Source organism: Camelus dromedarius, chromosome 16 (genome assembly GCF_036321535.1).
Source record: "Camelus dromedarius isolate mCamDro1 chromosome 16, mCamDro1.pat, whole genome shotgun sequence".
Lineage (NCBI taxonomy): Eukaryota > Metazoa > Chordata > Mammalia > Artiodactyla > Camelidae > Camelus > Camelus dromedarius.
Window position 1 is genome coordinate 22,756,040 of NC_087451.1, and position 15,658 is coordinate 22,771,697.

The window sequence follows — 15,658 nt, forward strand, 5'->3', positions numbered from 1 at the left end:
TCCACGGACTCATTTCCTGGGTTCATCCCAGAAATCAGGGTGACTGAAATGACCAGGGTATGTTTGCAAAAACAGGATGGTGGACAAACCAGTTTCAGTGAAGTGGAAGATGGGTGTCAGGGGACGTGGGAAAATAATGTGGAGAAAGCGGGAAGTACTGGATCCCTGGAAAGGACTAGAGAGGGCAGAGGGCTGGAGTCACAGTGCGAGAAGGAAGCAAAGAGCCATCTCCGCAGGTGGGAGAATCAGGGATGTGAAGGACGCAGGACATCAGGGTGCAGGGAGCACGGGAGTGGGGGAAGAAGGAAGGGAACAGCGGACGGCCGTGACGCAGAGGTGCTGCCTGCCACTGGGCAGGGCGTCCTCCGAGGATGGAGACCTGACATGGCCTGGACCCTCCGCAGAACGCACCCACGATACACGAGGCTGGCTCGTGAAGAGACACCCCAGGCATGCTCCAGCTCTCTGCACCTGCACCCACTTAGGAATGAAACGGGCTGAGAGGGAAATGGCTCTGGAGATCCCTGGGTTGATGGACCTCTTTGTGTTGGACTGGACCCTTTGCTTAATTTTCTTTCTCCTAACAGCCAGGGTACACCTTGGGGGGGGGGGGGAGTGAATTGTTGAGGTTCCCATCCAGAGATGCCCCCAGCGATGAGTCCCTAGTGATATGTGCTATTGTTAATATATATTTATAATCCACATGTAATATGTATTTAAGCCCTGGCTCGTTTTTCCCCTTAAATCAACTTTTCCAAAATTGATCCCGTCATTTCTAAAGCCGAAGCTGTACCGTTTCTGATGCACGGACTGATGGTCTTCTTCTGCGTTTTACCCACACAGATCGCCGGTTTACATGCTTCTGATAAGACAGGGCCAAAGTTTCCACTTCCATCCCCGACTTTTTCTAAGTCCCCTTCAGCAGTTCCAGACATAACACAGCCTCCGTCCTATGAAGATGCGGTGAAGCAGGTAAGCTTACACGCGATGCAGCCTTTATAGGAGTCAACTGACTGAGCGGGCGCTGTCCCGCGTGGTTCGGCTGCACGCGGGTAGATGCCGTCACTGAGTGCGTCTGCCTTCTCCCCACCGGAATGAGCAGAGTGTCTGGATGCTGCTTGTGGAGGGCGTTGTGTGTGTGCAGACGCTGTGCGAGGCAGAGAGAGGAGGTTGGCTGGGCACCCAGATGCCTGGACTTCATGCCAGAGCTCAGCCACCAGCCAGCTGCCACTACCAGAAGGCTGGGCAAATCCTTGACCTCTCTTACATAAAATGGGGGCAGTGTCTACTCTGCAAGGATTCTAGATGACGTAGCGCTCACCACGTTGTCCAAGCCCAGGATGGGCTCCCAAATATCTGAGAGTAATTGTTGGCGTCATAGTTTTGAAGGTTCTTCTGAGCTTCAGAATTCAGTGATCCTGGCAAAATGTTAATGGTTCTTGATGGGGTAATAATAGAAGTTCATTGTCTCCTTCACGTCCATTTATGTTTGGAAATTTTTCAAATAAAAAGTTAAAAAAAAAAAGCATGATCCCATATCTCAAATGGTCTGAACTTGGATAAAGCATCAGTTGGCCCTTTGCATGTACTCAGCCCGGAGAAGAAGGTCTTCCTCAGTTACTGCATCGTGGTACCCACCTCCCAGCCTGCAGTCGGGTTTCATTTGGCTGAGAGGGTGTTTTCAATATCAGGATATTTTTATGCAAAAGGTAGGCTTTTTCATTTCTGAGAAATCAGAGATCTGGCAGCCCCGGAGGCACGTTTCTGCGAGACAACCGTTGCCTGAAACAAAGCGCCCTCTCCGTCCTGGGAGGAGCGCATCCCTCTGCACGCAGCTCTTCCTCCCTGTCCTGTGTGTGGCTCCTGCCGGACCTTGTAGGCGTCTCACGCAGATGACCCATTCTCTAAGCAGTGTGCTCATCCCTGTGGATTGCTGATGCCTGCATTCTGGGGACTGGGCTCCCCGAAGAGTGAGATCAGTCTGTGCCCCTCTTCTCCCCATCCCCGTCCCCTGGTATCTGTAAACATCAGCTGATCCTTCTTGGTTTTAAAGAAAAGGACCAGGCAAAGTGGACTTCCACCACTGAGTCTACTAAACAACTCAGATGAGCGGAGGGGAAGGTGGATTCCCTACGAGCCCCACAAGTGTCACCAGGCTCCGCGGGCTGTTACAATGAGGGACCAGGGAAACATGAGCCACGTTCTTGGGCTGCATCCACAGACCCGAGCGGGAGGCAGAGCCAAGTCACTTCAACATGAGAAAAACGGCTGTGTCACCTAGGGATCAGGGCTCCCTGCTCCCAGGAGGGGAACCTCCCTGTCAGCTGAGCTCGCTCTGGAAGGCTCGGGGCAGAAGCCTTCTGCCTCCTTCCCCTTCCCTTGTTGCAGCAGATTGTTTTCCTCAGTGGTTTCCTGTCCACAGTTAATACTGAGCTTGCATTGCACGTGGTTCAAGACGCCTTAGCCCGTGACCCCCATATTCACAGCAGCGCTGTTCACGAAGCCCGGCAGGCGGAAGCAGCCCAAGTGCCCGTCCCTGGCTGGGTGGAGGAACAAGACGCGGTCTGTACCTGTAACGAGTGTTACTCAGCCTTAACAAGGAAGGAGATTCTGGCACCTGCTACAGCATGGGCGAACCTTGAAGGCATTATGCTAAGTGAAATAAGCCAGTCGCAAAGGGAAAAGTACCGTTTGAATCCACTTACATGAGGTGCCTGGCGTCATCAGAGTCATGGGGACAGAAGACAGAATGGTGCTTGCCAGGGGCTGAGGGCAGGAGGCAGAGCGGGGAGTTAGTGTTTAGTAGGGACAGTTTCAGTTTTGCAGGGTGGCAAAAATTCTGGAGATGGACCGTGGTGATGGTTGCACAACAGTGTGAATGAACTTAATGCATTTGAACTGTACACTCTCAAATGGTGAAGACAGTAAATTTTATGTTGTATGTATTTTACCACAATTTAAAAAAAAAGCCCTAACCAAACCAAGTTCAAAACCCTGCCATGCTGCTTCTGATGATTTCTTGTGGAAGCGGTAGCCACCTTTTAACGTCTCTGTTCTCTTTTGGTTAACGTGCCACAGCAGATGACTCGGAGTCAGCAGATGGACGAGCTCCTGGACGTCCTCATTGAAAGCGGAGGTAAGGCGGCGAGACGCTCTGCACCTGCATGCACTCTGGGCATGAGCCCTTAGGACCAAGGTCACATGCTCACTGTAAGTTGGACCAAAAAGCCATCCCTGGGTAGAGTGGCACTTCTTCTGAGCTTCCTGTCCACACGTGGAGCCAGTACAGGAAGGCAGGGTTGACGACTCCCCCTGCCTTTGTCCCGTTGTCCTAGGGACGTTTTCCCCCAATAATTTCAACACTGTTCATCTTTCAGCTCAGTCGCTGTTTCCCCATTTTTCTCTTGTGACACCGCTTCTCCCTACCATACTCATCCCAGTGTCCCTGTTTTCTTAATTATAAGAAGACGAAGAAAGTAGATAAAGCAAGTTTTGTGCTCTCTACTCAAAGGGAAATTTAATTAGTCATCTCCCACTGACAGCCCACTCATATTTAAATGTCGTTCAGGCTACCAATAAAAAATGATCAACCTGTCCTTTTTTTGCCTCCTTTCAAGTCATTCATTTATTTATTTAAAAAAAATCCCTAGTAAGTGCCTCCAATTTGAAACCACACAAATGAATAAGATCGTGTCAGGAGCACGTGTGGATAGAAGAGATCTGAGCCCTCATGTAACAACGTTTAAAGTTTCAGAGAGAAAGTGACTGGGCGTCACGGCCGGCTCAGTGCTGCCTCGGGCGGAGTCCCCACTGTTGTGGGGTCTGCGGTCCGGTAGGGAGGAGGGCAACGAGCAGTGAACAGGCAACTCCATTGTAACAAGAAAGAAGAAGGAAAGGATGGGCGCAGGTGTATGTATCGTTGTCAGTTTCATGATGGAAGGATGAGCGGGTTCCTATCCGACACCCTCGTATTTTTAATGAAGTGTATGGCAAGGTCAGAAAAGAGTGAGGGAGCTGGAGCGGGGAGCACAGAAGATTTGAGGAAGGAAGAACGGTGATGACGCGATCGAAGGTGCGCTGAGTTTCCTGGAGAAGCACGGGAGAATCGCTCCGCAGTGTTAAGTGCCAGCTGTAGGTCGGACATCATGAATTTCAAGGGGAGCCAGTCAGCTTCGTTGCGTAACTTTTCTGTTGGAAGCCCAGCTGATCCAGGGCTGGCTCGGAGAAGACCAGTGATAAGACTCATCCAGATGTGGGTCTTGCCAAGGGAGTATGAAGACAGGAGAAGAGAGCAAGGGATTGAGGAAGCGCGAGAGGGGAGCTGTGGTGGTGGAGCTGAGAGCAGAGGCTGGGCGAGGAGCAAGGTGAAGACCAAAGGGGCTGATGGGTGGGGACAAAGTAGCAGCCTCGGTGGATTGGAGAGACTCCAAGGGGCTGAGATGCTGTTGTCGTGAGGACCTTAGGGAGGGAGTAGAGGAACGGGAGGAGGTGGACAGAGACCGGAGGCGTTGGTTGGAATCGTGCTTTCAGACGGATGCAGTTTAGGGGGACAGCAAGGTCCAGCGTGTGTCCAACAGGGTGGGGTGGAGGAATGACTTGGGTGATGGGCTGTCAAGGAACTGAGAGGCCAGATGGACAGCAGGTCACTTCTGGGGATGCTGAAGTCGCAGGACAGGAGTTGAAGTGGGGAAGAAGCAGTGACCTGGGGAGTAGAGTTTTCAGTGGGGGGAGGGGGGGCCAGGAGACTAGGGGCTGAGGAGAGCGGTGTGACTCTCAAAACCACTGAGGAGTTATAAGAAGGAGGGGGAGTGACAGTCAGAATGCAGCAGTGGGACAGCACTGGTGACTCATCTGGCTCCGAAGTAAATGAGCCCCGGAGAGGGTAATAACGGAGGCTGCAGTGTCCTCAGGGGACAGCCAGGTGTCAGGGAAGGAGCAGGCAGAAGAATTTGCTCTGAGCGTTTGATAATCAGAGTGGAACTTCCAGAAAGTGAAGGCTTGGGGAGAGACCGGAGGGGAGAAGAATTGGCAACATCCAGCGCGGTTTAGGGACGAGCCTGGGGGATGAGCAGTGACCGGAGAAGCATGACCACCTCCCGTGTCTGCATGTAAGTCATTCATTCCAAAGATCCATACTGTGTCAAGCTCCGTCGGAAGCGATTGAACAATTCCCATTGTGTTTTCCAACAGAAATGCCAGCTGATGCCCGGGAGGATCATTCCTGTCTCCGGAAAGTCCCCAAGATACCCGGGTCTTCTCGAAGCCCCACGGCTGCCCTCCCCAAGCCCTCGGCTTCCTTTGAACAAGTGTCTTCGGGGGGCCAGCTCTCCTTCGATCACTACGGCGCAGACAGCGACGAGCATCTTGAAGTCTTACTCAATTCCCAGAGCCCCCTGGGGAAGGTGAGCGACGTCGCCCTTCTGAAAACTGGGGGCGAGGAGCCTCCTTTCGACGGGCTGATGGACGGCTTCTCCGGGAAGGCTGCGGAGGAGCTCTTCAGCGCACACGAGATCCTGCCGGGCCCCCTCTCCCCGATGCAGACTCAGTTCTCACCCTCGTCCGTGGACAGCAGTGGGCTGCCGTTAAGCTTCACGGAGTCCCCTTGGGAGAGCATGGAGTGGCTGGACCTCACGCCGCCCAGCTCCACCCCGAGCTTCAGCTCCCTCGCCGGCGGCCCCAGCATCTTCAACATCGATTTCCTGGATGTCACCGATCTCAATTTGAATTCCCCCATGGACCTCCACTTGCAGCAGTGGTAGAACGCCTGGCCGGACGTGCCCAGAAAGACCAGTAGGAACTCCACGGGGGGAGTACAAAACCGTGAATCCTCACACGGCCCAAAAGGAGGAGGAGGAGGAGGAGCAGGAGAGATTTAAAAAGAAGCAACGGGGACTTTTGTGACAACCAGCAGGGACACACAGGAGTCTCGTATACGTATAAAATGTAATGGTCACCAACAGTCGGTAACTGGTCACGATTTCAGCGATGCATTCAAAATTGTGCTTTTTCAGATCAAGAATGCCCCCCCACCAAAAAATTCTTTTCCTGCCTTTTCAAACACCAGTATTTTTTCTAGCCCGTACTGTTTCTCAGGCATTACATCGTAAGCTTTTCTCATGAATTTATTACAAATACGTGGAGAGAAAAATGTTAACGCTTTGGGGGACCCAGGGAAGCCAGTTCATCAAAGGTTAGGGAAGACGGACCCGTGATGGGGGCCGCTTCTGTCTGTCCGTTACCTGTCTTTCAACATAGAGGTCGGGCCAGCGTCAGCCAAGTTCTTCAGGCAGAAGAGAGGGACAGGACCAGTCCGTTCCCGGGGAAGTGAAGTGAACTCAGGGTCCCTCAGCCACAAACCTGCCCATCAGAGTGGCCCCTCTCCCACCCCCAGGACTCTGTGTGGTCACTGAGGACAGCTGACCTACATTTGGTCGCAAGGACCCACCGAGAATGTCCCTCTTTCTCAGCCAGGTACTGAATCACCGCCACTGTGTCTGTGACGATACGTGTGGAACAGGCAGGAGCCTTCAAGCAAGAGGGAGAAACCGTACCTCCTGCCCTCGGAGGTTCCCAGCACAGCCCCCTGGAGATGTGCGGACTAGACAGGACCGTGTAGGCAGATCAGAGGGTCTCTCTAGCCTCAGGAAGCCCCGCCAGGGACAGTTCAGACAGGACTAGAGAAAACGGCTCTGCGTGTCGTGGGACTCAGTGCCATGGGTTACTACCACGGGATGGGAATCCGACTTCTTTCTTTGTTTCCTTGTTGGTGGGCGGAGGGGGGGGGGTCCTCCTCAGTTTATCTTTGTCCCGTTCTACTTTTCTTTCAAGGTACCCGTCCTTTCTTGCTCCTCTTTTGAAATTTTTCTTTCTGCCCCAACATTGGGAGAAGAGGACTTCTCAGATCTTACCAGCTGCCATACTCCTCATCAAGCCATAGTTTAAAAAGCTAAAAACCCAGGTTCTCCTGGAGAACTCTTTCTCCCTACGCGTAATTCGCCGCAAAGGAAGTCAAAAGAGCGCCCTCGCGAAGAAACTGGTGACTCGGCCCCTCAGTCACAAAGCTCTTTCTACCCTCGTTTGATTTACAGCCATCACCGATTTGGGTTGCTCTGGGGAAATTGGAAACATGGATGGTGTAAAGATAAATCTGAGTTCTGTTTACAAGGAGAGAGTACGTTAGGTCAGGGTTTCTGAAAGAAAACAGAATTGCACGTTGAAAAGGATGGAAGAAGGGAAGACCCCGGCCTCGTGCGGTTCCCGCCGCCTCTCGCCCTTCCGCTGGGAGCTGAAGAGCTCAGATTGCAGGACCGTCTCTCTGAGGCTCACTGGCTCCCATCCCTGTTTTGTAGTGTTGCATGCTGTAGAAAGTAGCTGTTGCTGGTTTTTTTAATTTAAATCACCAAGGCACTGTTTTTTTCTTTTGTAAAAAAAAAAAATGTTCACTGTGCACTTATGGAGAAAATAACCAAAAATGTTGTGATTTTAGCAGTTCTCATTTTGGAAAAAAAAAACCCAAAGATTTGAAGTCATTCCATTGTTCACTTGTAAACGTGTGTGAACACAGAGTGTTTTTGGTGTCTGCTACTCTGAAAGCTGCCAGATCTTACTGGGGGGTGGGGAGGGGAGGGGGTATAGAGAGAGAGAGATATATATATATTAAAACATGCACACACCACGTGCGTATGTGTGTAGAGACATACGTATGTATATGTATGTGTGCATGTGGGTGTGTGTGTATGTGTGTGCATGCATGTGCAGACACATACACGTGTGCACATACATACACAGAGGGGGCTGTGTGTGTGTCTTAAAGGCAGTGTTGCAGAGTTCTACACCAAAAGCCTTTAAGCCTCAATCTGCTGTGAAATGATCTTGGCCTTTCTCGCTGCGACTTCCTGATTAATCACCCGGGCTACATGTTGCCTCTGTGTATGACTCATGGCTCCAGCCCGATGACTCGCAGCCCACCCGTTGCTCACCATGACCAAGCTCATCTTGGCCATGAGTGTTATGTGCAGAGACAGAACAGCGCTAGCGCCGGCAGCTGCAAAGGGTGGCACAGCCTCTCACGGGAGAGCCCCAGAGGAACACGACAGGCCATTCACATTCCTTGATCCGCATTGTGCTTTAGAAGATCCACTCGGTGATTCTGTCACTTGGCTTTAATGTCTGTCATCAGAACCAAAAATCTGGGAAGGAACATCGCCGGTCGTTCCTTCGACGACGAAGCGATGGGGAAGAAAGCCCCCGGGACGCGTTCCTCACGCTCGTGTCTTCCTCGGATGCTGGCATTTCCCTCGAGTCTTGACACAGCTCGCTGGTCAGGACGTCGCCCCTGTGCCACGTTGTGCGATTTTTTTTTTTATGTGATTTTTGCCCCCCTTGCCTTCCTTTGGAAAACAGCCTCACAGCAGTCTCTGAGACTCTGGTCTGAGTGTCAGGTATTCCTCCTCCAGGCATTTCTGCCAGAAGGGCTAGACTTGGGTGGGGGGCCTCTGTACCTGTGAGACTGCGCGTCGTCTTTGGGGTGTTTTTAGGCTATTAGCCGGCACCAGCACACACGCCTCCCAGGGAACGCCCACCCCAGAGCAGGCTCCTGGAACGGGGCTTTCAGCCTGCACCCGCCACGCGCTCTCTCCTCCTGCATCCGACGTGAGATTTGTGAGCTAAAGCTGAGGATGCTTGGGAGAAGGTGGACAAAGTTGGCTGCCCCTGGTGGATCAGATCATCCATGTTAATTTATCCATCTCCTATAGGGGCCTTTTTTTTTTTTTTAAGTTCTTTTAAACTCTTGGTTTTGTCTTCTCTCTGGTGACAAATTGGGCATGACTAAAAGATGTACAGAGACTTATGAGATGGCCGTGGTCAAGTTTCTTAATGTTCTTAGAGCCTGAAACTGACCACACGTAGTTGTCTCAGGAGCCCTGCAAGTCCCCCGTGGCAAAGCAGACCCGCAGACACCGGTGGCCGCTCCCAGCGGGGGTGCAGTGCGTGGGCTCACCTGTACCCAGTGGAGTCAGAAAGTACCTTTGCGTGGATGCTTCCATTAAGCCAGTGCTCATCAGCAGCCCCGCTTCTAGCAGTGTCACTGGGATGACATGTTCTGTTACAAATGGAGAGAGGGGAGGGGGAAGGGAGGGAGGGAAGGTTCTATGTTTGACCAAGACATTGCATTATGAAAAGCAAATCACAGAATTTTAGATAAGACGCCATGCTTTCCTATGAAATGATTGCACCAGTAAATGAGGAAGGCAAGAGAGTCTCCACCTGGATAGTCGAGGGCCTAGGAAGTGGTGGCCTTTGCCATTCAGAAATATTTATTTCCAATCTGGGAAAAAAAAAAAATCAAAAACCTACCGCCAGCATTCAAGATAGTCCTTTTCAAAAAAATACTTAAACTCCATCAGCTCTTCTAGAGAGCAGTGCTGGCCAGGCTGAAAGTTGCATCATATTTACCCATCCAGTGGGTAATTCCTCACCTGTGCAAAGCCCACAACTCCCCAAATGGCCAAAACCACACTGCTTCTGCAGATGGTTCAGAATTTGAGGGGCGGGGCAGTTGCAGTTCCTATAAGCAGGAACACTGGGAATCTCCCAGTTTTTTGAGTCAGAAACCCATTGCCTCTGAAGACAAAAGGGTCTTCGTGTTCCCCTAAGGGAGGGGGAGGGCCCCTTTTTAGCAAAAAGCTGCACCCAGGCTGACATTTTTTTTTTTTTACCTTCTCTCTATGATCAAACAATAGCAAATTATCACTTAGAGGTCTTCCCATAGCACTGGGAACCTTTGTGAGAGCTCTAGGGTGGTTTTCATTGCCAGACAAAAGCCTCTTGAAAATCAGGGAGGGGCAGAGAAAACATCTTTTGCCCCGCCCCTAAGTTTCGACCTTCACTGCAAGCTCTCCAGACAAAAGGGGCACTTATGGGAGGGAAGGGTGGCATGTCGCTGGGGAGTCCCCATCTTTTAGGAGAAGAGGCCCAGGGTTGTGAGGGCAGCTTGGCCCTCGTTCAGGGCTCCGCTGCCGTCCTCCCGGGGGAAGCCCACAAGTGCACAGTCTGCTGCCAGCTGTGAGAGAACTCGGACTGAAAGAATTTGGGTCCTCGTTTTCCTGTAAATCTGGTAGGAACCAGCCGGTGGTTCAGATGCTGAGAGTGCCAATGCTTTATTAGACGGTGTTACTAGACGCACAGAGTCCAGGGCCTGGAACGAGGCAGCCCTTTGGTTCTGAGAGCCGCTCAGTGTGGGTTAAGGAGCTGGGTTTGATTCTCGGATCCACATTTTCAGAGGAGCCCTGGCCAGGTTGAGACTACATGTGAGGAGATGGTTTTAAGACAGGAAGAGATCTGAGAAAGATTCCTTTTTCACCTTCCAGGGAAATTGTAACAGGACTCATGGGGTTTGATAACACAGGAATACATTCCCTTCTGATTGTGGGAGTCGGTAGATTCTAGGGTTCTAGAATTCTCCGGGTTAAGACAGACTCCTGAATGTCTCATGGTAACTGTGTGTCCTGGAGGCTGTCCTGATGTTTTCCAAAGGAAGGGGTTCCCCAGGGTTCCTCTCCAGTGCACCTGCAGTGAGGAAGGGGGCAATGCATTGCTGGGTTCTTGAAACCCTCCCCTAGTGAAACACAAAGAGGCACTTTGCAAACACATCAAAATAGCCAGCGCCGTTCTCTGCAGGGACCCCTTGGGGTGGTCTCCTTTGCTCAACTGTACATACTGAAGAGAAATGGGGGTTACCAGGAAAAGACGAGAAGCAATGGCTAAGTACCAAAGTTGGCATGTGTTCTTTTTTAAATATATATATATTTTTAAATAAAAGGTTTATTTTAGAAAGAGGTGGAAGCTTTTTTCTTGACTACATGATGTACCAGGCATCGTGCTGTGTGTTATTTCACTGGACCCTCCCAAAGGCACCGTGAAGCCAACTGCCATTATCCCCAGTGTACGTGTGGCCAGACCGAGCTCTGGGAGGCTCAGTAAATTGCTTGAGGTGGCACACCTAAAAATTGGCATCACCAGGAGTCACACTTTACTCACCTCCAGTGTCCCTGACCCCACATGCTGCACCTGTCGCCTGCAGCCCCCACCAGTGACACTCAGAAATGAGGACTTTGGTGAAAAATCAATTCTGTAGTTACAAATATGCTATTAAAATACGTGCACGCACAACTTAGCCACCCCAGTGTTTTCAGTGGTTTAGCAACTGAGCCAACTGAACGGTGATGTAAAATAAATCGGGCATCAAGGTGAGCTATCAGATATGCACAGACTGCCCGAGGAAGCCTGTGGTTTTATCTCCTCTTCTCTCCTAAATTAATTCCTGCCCGTCATTAGCTCACCAGTGAATGTGTAAACCACGTGGAGGGGCTGAGATACCACGAGAGCCCCCGAATGGGGGGCGTCAGCTCTAGTCCACGCCGGGGCCCTGCCTCCCTTGCTCTGGCTGTACTTTCTGGGGGGCTCTCCCCACGTGGAAGCCAGAAGGTCACAGGTTACCGGAAGCCCCAGGTGTCCATCCTGCCAGATTAGCAATTCCAGCAAACAGAGTTTCTCTTTCCTGAGAGTCACAGCAGAAATCTGACAGCTGTCTCTCAGTGGTCTCATCCCTGAACCCGCCTCTGTGTCATGAGGATGAGCTACACCTTCATTCCCGGAGCTGGGGTCCCCTGTGCAGCCGTTGGCTGTGACACAGGATCAGCTGCATCTCATGGAAGACAGTGCTGAAGGTGAGTGAGATCTTCTACGAGAAGGCTGGGGTGCTGTTACCAAGAGGCAGCAAACTGTCGACGGCTTTACGCAACCCCTGCTCGAGAGGAGTCGGTCACCTAGAAGAGGAGACAGACAACGAAGGAGTGACAGCCTAGTCCGACAAGTGCTTGCGTGGCAGTAAGTACATTCCAGTCCCTCCCCTGTGCTGTGTGCCAGGGAAAGGGCTTGGCACGGAATCTTGGGCGGGGAGGATGGTCAAGAAAGACCCTCCCCAGGAGACCACCAAGCCACGCTAGTGGTGACAGTGGAGGTGGCCAGGGAGAAGCCCAGGAGGAGGGCCTTGCAAGCAGAGGGAGCCACCTGTGCCAAGGTCTGGCGAGACATGAGAGTCTCCCACGTTGCGGGGATGCAGGAAACTCAGGATGGCTAGAGACTGGAGCGAGCAGGCAGGGGAGTGGGGGTGGGGGTGTAGGAAGAGGGAGAGAAAAAGGGGGAGCTGTACCTGCTTGCTGGAGCTGCGGAAACAAAGTGCCACAGACTGGGTGGTAGAAATTTGTTGTCTTGGGGTAGAAGTGCCGAGTCGAGGTGTTGGCAGGATCTCTTCTGAGGGCTGTGATGGAAGGATTTATTCTGAACCTCTCTCCTTGGCTTGTGGATGGCCATCTTCACGTCCCCACGGCGTCCTCCCTGTACCTTCACGTGAGTTCCCTCTCTGTAGGTCTGCGTCTGTGAGCACACTTGCCCTTTTCATAAGGACCTTGGTCGTTCTGGATTGGGATCCACTCTAATGACCTCGTTTTCACTTGACCACCTCTGTAAAGATCCTATCTCCAGATAAAGTCACATTCTGAGGTACTGGGGGGATAAGGACTTCAACACATGAATTTGGGGGTCGGGGGGACACAGGGCAGCCCATAATAGAAAGCAAGCAGGGGCCGGGTCATGAAGGGCTTCATAAGACACACTGAGGGGGGGAGCTTACCTTTAAAACGAGAGGGCCTCGTTGAAGGGTTTAAGCGAGGAGGGGCTATAATGAGCTTTACATCTTGGGAAGACAACTGGCTCAGACGTGGAGATGGACTGGAGGGACAAGGGTACGGGAGGGCAGCCCAGTAGGTTGTGAACTAGTTTGTGAAAATGACTGGTGCCCTCCTTGCTCCACAGGCAGGAGAACTTAAAGGGAAACTCCACACGCTGAATTTAGTCCCCAAGGAATGATGGGGTGAGGGTGGGGGGAAGAGTGATGGTAGTGGCTTAAGATCCTGGATTAAACCAGCAAACAAGCAGGTGTAACTCGACCAAGAACACGGTGGTAGGAAGAGAGAGGCTAAGGTCGATTTGAAACGTGTGAATAGCATGGAATGTATGGGACTTGATCACTGGATGCGGATGACAGAGGAGAGAGAGGACTTGGATCTGGGAAGGACAGTGGGACGTCCAGTGTGTGTTAGCTCCATTCACAGGGGCAAAAGGCCAGAATGGGTGACTTGATAGGAAAAACTGTGAATTTGATTTTTGAGTGTCCATTGCCTGTAGGACACGCAAGTCAGAAGCATTCACTGGGGAGGTCAGACCACCTTGCGGAGAGATTTAGAGATGGGAGAAGTCAGCGTACAGAAGATAACTGAAATCATGGAATGGCTATGATCCACACAACAGTGTTGAGCAAGAAAAAAGGATGCTGAAGAAACCAACACATGAGATGCTGGTGAAGGAGAAGAGAGGGTGTGGCTACAAAGCCAGGAGGAAGATCAGGAGGAGATGGTACCCAGGCACTGAGATGGGAGAAAATGTCAAGCAAGAGGGCGCCCTTAGTCCTGCCTAGTGCTGCTGAGCTCCGTAAGGTAAGGAGTGAAGAGTGTTGTTTAATTTGATGACAAGGAGGCGGCTGGTAACCATGAGAGCGTCTTGGGTGGGTGTGGACCAAGAAATTGAAGGGAGGGGAGGAAATGGAGACAGTGAGTCCAGGCATGCCTTCCAAGAAGTACGGCTGTGTGAGGAAGATGACACACAAGGGCGGAGCAGAGAGTCACAAATTTAAAGGGCTGATTTTTCAAGAGGAGAGATAGTGGAGCTAACTTAAAGGCGAATGAGAATTAGGTAGTACGCACAAGAGAGGAGGGGAGAGGGAACGGTACTGAGGTTGAGTTGCCTTCGGGAAGAGGAGGGTTGGGGGAGATGTGGATACGTTAACAGGTGTGGTGGGAGGAGACTGAGGACGTTGTCATATGGTGGCTTCCACTTTATACTTGAAACAAGAGGGAGAGATGACCTTCACCTACTGGGGAGAAGAAGAGTCGGGTAGGAGTTTTAATAAAAATGGAGGAAGGTTGACTTAAGAGCAGCCGGAAAATAGAAGCAAGAGCGGATCAGGAATCAGTAGGATGCCTAGGCCAAGCTGATGGCTTGGCTGGAGACACCCCCTCCGCACCGTGGTGGGACTTGCCGTTAACACGGGAGAGGCAGAGAAGCCAGAGAGGCGGGTTGAGCCAAGTTGAGGCTGCTGCAGGAGCAGGTATGGAAGTAAGTAAACAGAACCAGGTCATTGAGGCTGTAACTAAAGAGGAGGTGACATAGTGAACGATGTGGTGGGCAATGTATTGTTCTAGGAAAATACGTGACAATTGGAGACATAGAGCAGTGGCATCAAGAGGCTGGAAGGGGACTGAGAATTGATACATGTACATACTAATAGGTAAAGATTAAGATACAGGGACGTACAGAATGAGGTATCTGTAGTGATACCTACATCTCTATATGTAGGTAAATCTATGAAGATGTACATAAGGAGACATGTAAAGATACAAAGATGCCATCCGTGTGTCTCTCTCTGTGGAGTCTATATAGATGCAGAAATACAGAAATTTATTATGGAAAATGGCTCATATGATTATGGAGGGTGAGACAGACCCCAGTCTGCCGTCCGCGAGCTGGAGAACCAGCAAAGCCAGTGGTGGAAATCCTGGAGTTTAGAAGTTCTAGAACCAGGAACTTTGACCCAGGAGGGCAAAAGAAGATAGATGTCCCAGCTGAAGAAGACAGAATTCTCCCTTCCTCCGCCTTTTTGTCCTCTCCAGTCACTTAATGGATTGGGTGGTGCCCACACACACTGGCGAGGAGGGACCTTCTCTACTCAGTCTACTGATTCTAAAGCAGCCTCTCCCGGAAGCACCCACACACACACGCCCAGAGGTAACGTTTTGCCAGCTCTGTGGGCACGTCACGTTAACTATCACAAATATTACTAATAATGTAATTATATTGTCATCAGAATAATGTAAATAAATATCTGTGTTTACTGTTTAGTGGAGATGAATAATGGTCCCCCAGAAAGGGCTCAAAGTGGAAATTGGAAGTCCACTTTATTACTCCAAAGTCCGGATCACCTCCAAGTGTCAAGTATGGAAAGAAGGGTGCACTGTTCCTGCCTTTGGTTGTAAAATTGGAACACAAATGTATATTATTGGAGACCTGAGAATTTGCTATCACCTAAGATGGGTTGTCTTGAGATGGGCCCAGGTGCCTCCTAGCCTACAGGGCAGGAAGCTGATGCCACAGCTGCTGAGAGGGAAGTCCCTGGACGTCCCACTTATTACCACTTCCAGCTGAAGGGGTTCCTTAGAAGGCGTGATCTCACTCCATTGGTATTATGGTCCAGCCAGGGACCTCCAGGCCAGAGTCAGCGCGGACTGCTGTGGGATGGGGAACTGTCACTCTTTGGGCCATGTGGATGCCTAGAAGGCATGTGGAGTCCTGCATTCTTGCTACTCTCCCAAGCCCAAGGTAAGATTCAAGCCCTTGATGTTTCTGCTGCAGCCAATTGGCAAGGGTTCACACTGCCCCTTTCCCGGGGGAGCAGATCTGGCAAGGACAGGGGCCAGTGGGGGTGACCATATGATTTGTTCTCTAGATCAGAACACTGTTTTTCAGGATGAATGCTGACTCC

General features: G+C 51.2%; 1 protein-coding gene across 1 annotated transcript in view; it reads left to right on the forward strand.

Moving 5' to 3' along the window:
• Nucleotides 1-6,753, forward strand: part of MYOCD (myocardin) — an 83,602-nt gene extending 76,849 nt beyond the window's left edge. Inside the window, exons 12-14 of the mRNA XM_010988101.3 lie at nt 844-972; nt 3,079-3,136; nt 5,191-6,753. Of these exons, the coding sequence (XP_010986403.2) occupies nt 844-972; nt 3,079-3,136; nt 5,191-5,759 (756 nt within the window). The 3' untranslated portion in view covers nt 5,760-6,753. The remainder of the gene's footprint in view (nt 1-843; nt 973-3,078; nt 3,137-5,190) is intronic.
• The last annotated feature ends 8,905 nt before the right edge of the window (nt 6,754-15,658 follow it).